Source organism: Dichomitus squalens (assembly GCF_000275845.1).
Source record: "Dichomitus squalens LYAD-421 SS1 unplaced genomic scaffold DICSQscaffold_114, whole genome shotgun sequence".
In the NCBI taxonomy this organism is placed as follows: domain Eukaryota; kingdom Fungi; phylum Basidiomycota; class Agaricomycetes; order Polyporales; family Polyporaceae; genus Dichomitus; species Dichomitus squalens.
In genome coordinates this window covers 1-10,642 of record NW_006766996.1, presented here as the reverse complement: position 1 = coordinate 10,642, position 10,642 = coordinate 1, and the positions used below count along the sequence as shown (strand labels likewise).

The 10,642-nt window shown below is 55.3% G+C and overlaps 4 protein-coding genes across 4 annotated transcripts; 2 read left to right on the top strand and 2 right to left on the bottom strand.

Annotated features, from left to right (window-relative positions):
• Nucleotides 1–124: 124 nt before the first annotated feature.
• DICSQDRAFT_175638 (uncharacterized protein) lies at nucleotides 125–393 on the bottom strand (the record flags this gene model as incomplete). The annotated part of the gene is made up of 2 exons (XM_007371520.1): nucleotides 125–155; nucleotides 221–393. The coding sequence occupies 2 exons, from the start codon at nucleotides 391–393 to the stop codon at nucleotides 125–127; spliced, it is 204 nt and encodes a 67-aa protein (XP_007371582.1).
• A 1,628-nt stretch (nucleotides 394–2,021) lies between these two features.
• On the top strand, nucleotides 2,022–7,179 carry DICSQDRAFT_184244 (uncharacterized protein). Its single transcript, XM_007371519.1, has 14 exons — nucleotides 2,022–2,546; nucleotides 2,597–2,666; nucleotides 2,719–3,523; nucleotides 3,574–4,185; nucleotides 4,235–4,416; nucleotides 4,475–4,640; nucleotides 4,697–4,830; nucleotides 4,882–5,303; nucleotides 5,355–5,558; nucleotides 5,609–5,726; nucleotides 5,777–6,588; nucleotides 6,644–6,827; nucleotides 6,895–6,961; nucleotides 7,008–7,179. Exons 3-14 carry the CDS (start codon nucleotides 3,014–3,016, stop codon nucleotides 7,050–7,052), a joined length of 3,456 nt encoding a protein of 1,151 aa, XP_007371581.1. The 5' UTR covers nucleotides 2,022–2,546; nucleotides 2,597–2,666; nucleotides 2,719–3,013; the 3' UTR covers nucleotides 7,053–7,179.
• Nucleotides 7,180–8,187: 1,008 nt separating this feature from the next.
• DICSQDRAFT_175636 (uncharacterized protein) lies at nucleotides 8,188–8,704 on the top strand (the record flags this gene model as incomplete). The annotated part of the gene is made up of 5 exons (XM_007371518.1): nucleotides 8,188–8,226; nucleotides 8,281–8,349; nucleotides 8,400–8,489; nucleotides 8,546–8,592; nucleotides 8,644–8,704. The coding sequence occupies 5 exons, from the start codon at nucleotides 8,188–8,190 to the stop codon at nucleotides 8,702–8,704; spliced, it is 306 nt and encodes a 101-aa protein (XP_007371580.1).
• A 288-nt stretch (nucleotides 8,705–8,992) lies between these two features.
• Nucleotides 8,993–10,138, bottom strand: DICSQDRAFT_175635 (uncharacterized protein; the record flags this gene model as incomplete). The annotated part of the gene is made up of 3 exons (XM_007371517.1): nucleotides 8,993–9,420; nucleotides 9,477–9,676; nucleotides 9,972–10,138. 3 exons carry the CDS (start codon nucleotides 10,136–10,138, stop codon nucleotides 8,993–8,995), a joined length of 795 nt encoding a protein of 264 aa, XP_007371579.1.
• Between the last annotated feature and the right edge of the window lie 504 nt (nucleotides 10,139–10,642).

Here is a 10,642-nt window from a genome sequence, read left to right as displayed (position 1 = left end):
CTACCTTGCCTTCCCAGGGACCACAGACGTCGGGAGCTACGACAGATTGTGAGGATGTCACTTGGTGCTACGATCCAATAACTCACGTGTCCCAAATCTGTTTTTTTTCAACACAGGAATGGGGTCACCAGGCCGAATCGGGCGACTCGGGGATGCTAATAAACTGAATTGTACGTCAGATAAAGGAACGTGGTACGTAGAACGTGGAACGACAGCTCACCTGTGGTTGACAGGGGACTGGCCCTCTGGGGTGGGTGATGACGACGCGGTGACACGTTCGGGAAGGGGTACGCTCTCGACCTCTGCAGTCGGCGAAGGCGGTGCGCGAGTTTTCTTATGAAACTTCGGGAACTTGGGGCGCGGGGAAGTAGATGTTTCGTCGTACTGTGACATTTCCTAACGCGCAATGGACCGGTCAACCAAGTGACACACAATCGGGGTGGTGACCGTTCACCTCAATGTAATACCTTGTTACTTGCACTGCGAGATGATCATGTAATTGCCGGAGAGGCCTGGATGGGTGCTTGCTGAACGTCGGGCCTGAGAGGAACGTCCGAGAGGAGTCCAGTGGGGGCCAGGGAACGTGTCGAGACCTGGTTACCGCCGGCAATTATGCCCTGCTATCACCGAGGTTGTCGAGGACAGGCCAGCCAACAGGGAACAGCGAGTGTGAACACGGCACTGTCCTTCTGTTGGTCTTGAGGTTCGAATGCGCCACAACAGAGCCACTGCAGCCACACAGGTCGCGGTCAGAGGATTGTCAACTTCATTAGGCGACAGATACTCACCGGATCCGAGACGGTGAGGAAGGCGACGATACGACCGGGGAGTGGGGAGAGGCCGATGGCCAAACGATCGAGACAATCGGGATGATCGGTAGGCGAGGGGGATGCTGGAGAGGATCGCGGAAGCAAATGCTGGCAGGGAGAGGGCGTTTGGCGCCTGGTGATCGCCTGTTGTCAGCACATACTCAACGCCGCAGCTCATGTCGAAGCGCCTGGGACCGGAATGGAGATCGTGTGTACTTCATCAATAATGCATTGACACAGTACGAGGATATGTCAGATGGAATTCAATCGTCTTTCCTGCTCTGTTGTCAGGGAACATATGACTGGCAGCTTGAGAAGAGTAGTCACTGTTACGAGCATTGGCCCCCATGGGAGAGGCAATATTGACCATGCTATTAGGGCCACCAAGTCATTTACTAGCATGCGCGCCTAGTGATAGCTATTCAAGTATTCCATGAGTACAGCTCCGCCATGTGTCTAGTTGGGAGTCCCGTTAGTCAACTCATCTGAACTAAACGTGCACATCTGAACTTAACCTAATTTGACCGAATTGTGCATATCTGAACATAACACATCTTGGAAAGTCGGCATGCCCACTACAGAGTAAGGACGGACACAATGTCGCGGTTTACTAGGATTTATCTCGTAATGTCCTCGTGTTATGTGACACATTTGGGTTTGATATAATCACTTCCACGTATGCTCATTGTCTATGCCGAGTAACCATGTTTAGTATAGTTGGGTTTGATGCCCTCTATTGCTATACTTCTGAACTACGTCACATGGGAATCCGTGGGGGACTGTGAGACTCAGTACCTCAAGAGATTGTCAATGGCGTACCTACAGTGCACAAGTAGATCTGGCTGTGGTGGTCCAGTACTTTGCCAAAATTTAGGGCTCGAGAGATCGCATGTAGCAAGCAGAGCTCAGCGAAGATAGTCTCTGCAGCATTCCATAAGCCGAAGTACAACACTCGAATGGTATCCGTATTACAACAGGGTGCTGAGACCTCCTGCTCGCTCGCGCTGGTCGGATGCACTCAGATGGAGAATGCTCGCACAGCGGCCCGAATGTAGAGGCCATTATGATTACATTTTTCTCAGGACATTCAATCAAGAAAAATACCGAGACGGCGGCCGAGAAGCTATACATATATTCGATAAGTGCATGGGACTGTCATCCAGGAATAGCCCTAGAACTCCAATGCCCGTGCGCGGGAGGTCTTGAGCGCCTACCGACACAAACACTGCAACTACGGCGTCGAGTGCTGGCACGTCAGTTGTCTAACCTTTGACACCCTGCTACCTCTTCGCTTGACTACATGCAGTCTATTTTCCTGAGGGAAACTTGGTTGTACTGCCCATGCTTGCGCACGGTAAGCTCCCGTATATCGAAAACTGATATTTCTTTACGCAGAACACCTGGCCAATCCTTGCCGCCGGCTCAATGCTGCGGTTATGGCTCGGTGTAGGGGTAGGATCCCGTCTGGAAAGCCAGCGGTTGAGTCCTCCCGTACTACTTGAGGACATCGCTAGCCGGAATCCTGTCGAACTCTACAACGCGAGAACAGCACCATCAAGCCTCGGAAGAAATCGTGGATTCCCTATCGGGCGACGTCATCTCAGGATATTCCATCGACTGGATCAGCTCTTGCCAGCAGCCTCGGTCTGGGCCCCACCAAAGGGATTGCAGCTACCGAGGTGCCGATGGTGTGGGCTATCGCACGAACGACGGCAGTTAGACCGCCGAACATATTCAGTGAGTGGTGGGGTCACGGCCCTTGGACCTGGCTGACAACGCGTTCTTAGAAGGCACGCCAGTAATTGAGGGATCGACTGGAGATGATACTTGATGAATTAAGGGCTTGGGGAGATCTGGGTGCGTTTCAAGATTTACGCATTTATTCGTCGTCTTTATTGGAAGGCACTAGCATCCCACCATCCCCACGACCGAATCGGGATCGCGATACCGCCACGCCAAAACAGTACATGCCCGTTGGAACCTGTGTGTGCGCGCTCGCGCACATGCCGCCGATCGCGACAGAGATACTGAGGATGCTGTCCATCAGAATAGCCCCTGGTGTTGATATGTGGCGGAATCACGGACGGGACAAGAGCTGCAAGGAGCCGTCGAACTCCTGTGTTCCCCACTCCCCAATACTCGTATCGTCTCCCTAAGTTCCAACCCCACTCGCGTCGCGATCTCGCTTCGGCCTGTCGTTCAAGATGGGCAGCGGCACGGTCAAGAAGAAACTCAAACGCGTCACTGATGTGCTCACCTCGAAGCGTGTGCAGAAGCCTGCGACGGCGGCGCCCTCGACTCCCACCAAGAAGGACACACGGGGGTGGCAATGGCATACTCCGCGTCGTCCCCAGGGCCGTGCTGACTGCGGCCACTCTCAGCCCCTGCCCGCTCTCATCGGTTTCCTCGCTGCCGCTCTGTCACCCCGCCCTAAGGCATCCGCCCCCGCGACCTCGCGATCACAACCCGCGTCATCCCCCGGACATCCGCCGCTTAGCGAGGTCGCGCCTTGCTGCGACTTTGTTGCACCCTCGGTTCCTCTCGCAGCATCTGTCCCGACGCCTTCCGACCACACACCGACTGAAACGACCACCCTCGACACATCGCCCGACCACCAACCCACCGTTCAGGACGGGGACGCGGACTCTATCGACTCGCGTTTGGATGATGACGACGTCGACGATCAGGATGGAGTCCATGGCAATTACCACCACGTAAGTATATCATCGCTTTCAGCTACTTCGCGATCTAAGGCATCTCTTAGCCTTCAACGCGCTGCCACAAATTCCTCGATTTCGGTTACGCCATTCTCGCTAGGGACCTCCTCGATGAACGCGAAACGCCACCCCTGGGTGACGCCTGCCCAGTATGCCACGCGACAGTAGCTTCGAAGGCCCAGAATCGCCGCACGCTCTACTACTGCGAAGACTGCTTTACACCCGTTCGGAAATGCATCGACTGCATCCTCACCTCGCATCGCGAACATCCGTTTCACCGTATACATTCCTGGGTCGCGGAGAAGGGGTGTTGGTTGCGTGTCAAGTTGGGCGACATCGGATACCAAATGGCACTGCACCACGGTGGCTATCGCTGTCCCTCAGCTACATCCGAGGGGCGAGACATCGTTGTCGTGCACGAGCACGGGATCGAGAGTGTGCCCGTCGTGTACTGTGCTTGCATGGACGCTCCTCCGGATCCCTCTCAACTCATGGAGGCCGGCTTATGGCCAGCCACCTGGGAGAAGCCGCGGAGCGCGATCACCCTGGCCGCACTGAAGACCTTCCACAGCCTGAGTCACAACGCCCACACCAACGCACACGACTTTGTCGCTCACTTGGAACGGCTCTCGGATGGGGTGATAACTGTCGACGTGAAGGTGGGTTGTAGCTTTAACTCAGGGTGCCGCTTCCTGAACCACGTATCAGGATCGAGTTCGCGAGTTCAGAATCGCAATCCGGACGTACGGTTTCGTGCGCGCCTGCAGACGCGCGGGCGTTGATCCATGCAGTGATCTCCCCATCGGATGTCTAGCGGTGACATGTCCTGCGTGTCCGCAGCCTGGCCACAACATGCGTCCAGGTTGGGAGGGCCGCGACGAGGAATTTGCGTAAGTTGATATCACGTTCATGTCGCCGCTCACCCTTACTCACTTGCACCGCATACAGGCACATGGACGCGCTACATTTCTGCATCGACGGAAACTTTCATTTTAACCTCAAGCCGAAGCATACCGATCCCAAAGACTTTCCACTGACGAAGGGCGCCGCATACTTTGCCCATGAGGACGACTTCAAGGCATACATCGCCACAACGAAGCCGTATCCTAATGAAGTGAGCGCCAGTATTGCTGTTGTGGTCCGCGTGCAGTGGTTGACATACCACCTCAGCCTTCGAAGTGCAGTCAGTTCGTTGCTATGGGAGCGGGCAAGTACAAGGGCCCAGTGTCAGGAATCATCGCCTTGGTATGCCGTCACAACTTCGTTCTACAAGGGGGTATCGTCGATCTCACCAAGGGAGAGAAGTGAGTACTCCTGACGACGTCCATCTCACATGAGGTTGACAAAGCCCGCAGGTTCCTCTACACGGACTTTGCATTCGTGTCCGCCATGCAACGCTATCGCGACCTCCGGATGATGGTGATGATGTACGACATTGCATGTCAGTACGTTGTCAAGCTCCCACGTCGGATCGAGGATCAGTTCTCCCCCGAGAAGGTCAAGGATTTCAAGTCGATCGACTCCGCTCGTCTCCCTGAGAAGTTTGTCGCGGGCATCGGGAAGTACCATGAACCCATGCACACAGCGGAGTGCCGCCCGTTCAACTCTCTCCACAAACTTCCAGGCGTTGGAGACGACTTTGGGGAAAATGCGGAGCAGAAGTGGGCCCAAATCGAGGGTGCGACTGCTGCGACGAAGGAGATGTCGGCTGGCCACCGGCATGACATCATGAATGACTTGAACAGCGACGAGAATGCGCAGCTCGTACACGGCATGGGTAAGTGAATCGAAAGTGACGATGAATAGCCATACTAATGCAATGCGCCAGTTGATCATCTCTGCGACAAGCATGAAGTCGCTGAACGACGCCTAGAGGACGCGAAAACCTACCTAGAGTCTGTGGAGAAGTCCATCGACGACAGCGAACTCGTTTCCATTTGGCAAAAGGAGCTCGCACAGTGGGAAGTCGACGTCGTCGATCCGAAGAACCATGCACACATGAGCAACCCGTTTGAGATTGCCTCCGAGGCGTGTACGTACTTCATCCGTCACCGTGGGACGTGTGCTGACTGTGCTCGGTAGCTCTCACTACGAAGATGATCGTCAACCAGCTCCATGATGAACACGAAAGGGACGGCAACCGGTACGGGGTCGCAACGGTGTCCGCCATGGAAGCGGCCCTACATCTCGACAATCGACGGTGAGTCTTGCACGTTCTACGGCGAATGAGTCCGCATTCATGGTACGCAGCTTGGCTTTGCTGCGCAAGATCAACAGTTGCGATGGCACCGACAAAGACAGTAAGGCCATCGGCGCGAAATTGGAGCACTATCGTCGCGACGCTCGAATATGCCAGGACGAGTGCCACATACTGCTTGTGCCTGCTGTCGCCAAGGCTGTCATGGATGCACAGACGTCCTGCCAAGTGCTACCTCCGACGTTCCCTCGCCGCATACCGTCGGACGACCTCGCGGAAAAGATCGCGCCGTTTACTGACAAGCCGCCCTCGCATGAGGTTGCGCAGGGAGGCAAAAAGCGGAAGTGTTTATCGCGCGCCCAGAAGGCATTGCAAGCGATGGCGGCGGAGCTGCAGGAACCCGCGATACTGCTTCCCTCTGCATACCACCGACTTATCCGGGACCATGTCGGCATGAAGGTCGCGGTCGCGACTGAGAGAAAGCTCCGGGAAGGCCTTGCGGCTGAGGCCCTCGATCGGCTGCGGCTGCATCTCACCACATACAAGGCCCTGCAACTCCGGAAGACTCAGGTTTCTGGGGTCATCAACAATACGAACGTTGACCAACGCATCGCGGAGAAGAGGGAGGCCACGGACAGAGCGAAGTACGAGTATCGGAAGAACCGGCATCTCCTGCGCATTCTCGGCATGCCCGAAGACGATGCGAAGTTCAAGCCGCTCAAGGACAGCGATTGTTCGGCGTTCGTGATCACCGACGCCGAGCGGCAGCGAGGTGACAGTCACCGTCTGCCGAGCTGGATTTGGGGTGACTTCAGCTACGTCCTCCAAGTCAGGAATGGTGACATTCGTCAGTTCCTCGACGACAGTAGGGTTTCTATTTATATCGAATGCAGACGCAAGCACTGACAAATGATGTGTAGGCCTCAAGGCGCACTGGTTCCGGCATGGCGCTCTTGTTGGGCGCTGGAAGGAGGCTGTAAGGACGCGTCGCGAGGAGATGTATCGAACTCTGCGTTCGTATCGTAGAGATCGCGCGAAGTGGCTCACGAGGGCGGACGATCGGGAGAAGGTCGGGCGTCTTGGTAGCGCGGCTTATGCGAGAAGGTACGTCGGGGCAATAGCACCCTCCTTTGCCAGTACAGACCTAGTATCTGAACAACTGCGCACACAGACAGGCTTATCGTTATCAGCGGCTGGCCGCTCGGGCCGAGACAAAGTTCCCCGACGTCATCTACGAAGTGAGTGCCTTTTCGACGCAAGCGGACTCATATTAACAGAGTTCAGGCCGTCGGAATCCCTGCAAACAAGCGCATTGACCCCGCCGGGTAGGGTGACTGGACTGCATAGTAGATGTCGGTATCATTGATAGCCATGTCGTTTTGAACGCATAGATGACGCGGTTTCGTTGCTGTGAGGCCCTTACAGTTGTCCTGATGAAGACTGTTGAGCGAAGGTGTACTGTGCCCTAGGAACAGCAGATTTGTGTGTGGACAGTTGGATAGACAACACGGCTGCGCATCAACAACGTGGTGATGCACCCGAACGCGGTGGCGGATGACCACGAGATCGCGCTTCAGGCGGTGGAACCTCGTTGGCTGGGCCCCGTGGAGAGATCCTTGGTGAGCATCTGATATCGGTCACGGCGTGCTGATCGTCAAATAGCTTGTTTGTTATCTTCCAACATATGACACATTGCAGGGTGAACATTGTCAGCTATTGTACTCATCCTAATGCCCGTGGAGTGTCGCCAGCGTGTACTATGACGGATATCACAGGTTTTGAACTGACGCTCGACACTTCTCGAAGACTACGTGTGACATCAACAATGGATGAGAGATGGGAATGATCGCAATGCAGTGGCCGTGCCTGGAGGGCGGAGGTGGCAGTGCAGGGAATCATCGCGTGCCCGAAGTTTTGACCAAAAAGCAACCGTGTCGGGCCAGGCGGGGTGCGCACGGTCAGCTGACGTACGGCGTTGGACAGAGCCATCCGAGACGTGGACCGACGCCATCCGATGAGGCCTTTCCTACGAGAAGACGGTGGGATCAGGGACGAAGCCGAGAAGAAAGGACGCGTAGGTGAGTATTCGAATGCGTGAACAAATGTCGCCATGAAGGCTGACGGGAAGGTACCAGGATGCTACTTCCGAATTCAGAGGGTCGCAACAATGGCCCAAATGAGGGAACGCGAACGGAAATCGAAGGAGCGCTGAGACTCTTCGACGAGCGCTGCCCGCAAGAATGGCCAACGAAATAAGTAGTGCGTTTGCCTAATGTGCAGTGGCGCTCGTTGGCAGGCGTGCGCGTGAGCTAGGTGGGAGGACGGCGCACGGCGCGCGACGCGGTCGTTATCGTTGTTGAAGGGCGGACTGCTGTACTCAACCTTCGGATTCACCTTCCCCTGTTGTACTCGTGCTTGCATCTTTCAACTCCTGGTGGCGACAAAGGAGCCTTGTGGCCACGCGATGAAATTGCCTATGTACGTGAGCGAGAGTGACTATAAGGTACGTCTGTAACTGCAACGCGACATCTTCGGCACTTGCTTACAACCAAGTCAGGTGTTCGCGTCTATACTGGGTGATTTCGGGGAACATCGGGGGCCGGTGAGGCTGGAGGACTTCCTGAAGGTCGGAGTTGCGGGACTAGCATGACCTACGGCTCATACGACGATTGACAGGCTATGAAATCTGTTGGGTTTGGCAGACACGGCGCGTACGAGTTAGTTCCTCCTCCCCGGATTGGGAGGAAACTGTTCAATCTGGCGAAGGTGAGTGAACCGGCTCTAATGCAGCGTCGCGAAATGTGCTCTGAATGGTACCATAGGGCAGTGGCAAACCGGGAAAAGCGATATCTGATCACATGCAAGATGGGTGAGTGAACTACCGACATCGTCGTCCAAATGGTCTAAGGTCAGCGTACAGGTGGAAAATCGAGCTCCACAACTTGTACGGCTGGACAGCAGAGACATTCTATACGTACTAAGGTGGCATTGAGTGCCGCTTTGGGGTAAGTAATGCATCGTAAATTTGAAACCTCATCTACTATGTCTAACGGGATGGATAGCCAAGCGGAATCAATATCTACACAACAACGATACGATGTGGAAGGATGGGTCAACAGGCGTTCCGTACATCTGTTATCTTGATCCGAGAGCTTGTGCCACCGTCGGCCTTCCCAGACGATGACGCAGCCGGGTATGCGTTGGATGATATGATCATTCAGGTATAATACACATGATGACGCACAAGAGGGCAACGTAGTTACCCCGGATCAGATCGCCTCATAACTGTCCCGTGGCACCGCTTCTCGCTCCTCAATGTTGGGCTGCTCAAGTAGCAGAGCGAAGACGAATACGCCAGGGGCAGTGGTAACGTCCGCATAAGCTTGTACGGGCCGATGCGCATTGGAAGGGATGCCGGTGTCGACACTGCGCACGTTGATACTGAACGCCACCAGTGATGGGAATGGCCGCCCAGGTTGATGGGAACCGCCGCCGGCGATGATAGACGAGGAGGCACGAGGGCTATGTGCACATGGCCTGCTGATGAAAGGTGGCGCGATAGGGCGGGCCGCGTACGGATCAGGGAATGTGCGCGACAACGCGGCGGGGAAAGGGGGTCGGGCGGGCGGCGGGAGGTAGCAGACAAGGCGGCCGTGGGCAAGGGTGGGAAAGGAGCGTGGAGGAAGGACGGGCGGCACTGACAAAGGGGTTGGCGTCAGCACACGTAAGGGGTTTGGTGGGAGGTTTGCAAACCTCTGGGCTGTCGGGGGAGCAGGAACGGCGGCACAACGGCAGGAACGGCGGCAGGGGGCGGCACCGCGGGTGACGCGGCGAGCAAAGGGTGACGCGGCGGGCAAGGGCGGGACAGGACTGGGAAGATGTTGGTATCAGCACGTGCAAGGGGCTTGGGACAGGAGGGCGCACGGACGGTCGGTAGGGCGACACTGGGGCCACTGGTAAGGTATCAGCACGTGCAAGGGGCTTGGGAGGTTTGATACCTCCCTGGCCCGATATCCCAGAGGTTTACATACCTCGTTGTAGTCTCTACGAATGCAACAGATGGAGCGATATTCTTGTAATACATAGGAAATCAGACGCAGTGGATGAGCAACATGTGACCTTGGTGCGAGTGAAGCCCGAATGTACTAGTACCAATATTCGAAGGATCAAGATTGGCTAGTGTCGATGATTCAGTGGTGACCAGAACACATGAAATGGGGAGAGGCCTCGTTATCCTGCGAGATTCACACCGCCTGGCCACCGCCCATAGCTCCTTCCTCTCCAGAGTTGTCAGAGATGTCTAGACCAGGCACGTCGATGTTGGCGGCCAGCGAACCAAGAGCGGAAGGAACTCTGAGGTCGAGCGCTTCGGAGCCTACGCTCCCTAAAGACCCTGGTAGGTCTTCGGGTCTCATGCCAAGCGTCCTCTGATAAGCAGCTTGTAGGTCGAGAAGGAAATGAGACACTAGTATTGAGGAAAGCCTACCAATCAGAGAGATGTATTAGTACGACTTGTAACGGTCGATGGGAACCCAAGGTGTTACTAGGACTTACGGCGTTATGAATGTCGACACGAGGGAATTTGCGCTGCTGAGAAGCATCTATATGGGTTCGATAGTTTATGAGAATTGGACATCACCTGCCAAAGAGGGCGGCATTTAGACTTACGGAAGACTGTACCGCTAGCACCAATTGCACCACATTCAGTACGAGGAGTACACTTTCCACCGCATACGTCATGATCATGGACTCCGTGGGCCTGATAAGTTTAGAAGAACCTACACGAAGTAGAGCAAGCCTATGTGTAGATAATGAGGATGGAGACTGGGAAGCATCAAACTTGAGAGCGCACCATCCCGCAACATAACCTGAGGAAGACCTGTGCGAGGTACATCCGTGCTTCCTAGCGTGCGCCGCAC

Excerpts from the sequence above, each read along its gene's own strand:
- DICSQDRAFT_184244 (XM_007371519.1), top strand. The coding sequence starts at position 3,014 with ATGGGCAGCGGCACGGTCAAGAAGAAACTCAAACGCGTCACTGATGTG. Across the intron at positions 4,831-4,881 it reads GATCTCACCAAGGGAGAGAA|GTTCCTCTACACGGACTTTG; the intron begins GTGAGTACTCCT and ends CAAAGCCCGCAG. Across the intron at positions 6,589-6,643 it reads TCGTCAGTTCCTCGACGACA|GCCTCAAGGCGCACTGGTTC; the intron begins GTAGGGTTTCTA and ends AATGATGTGTAG.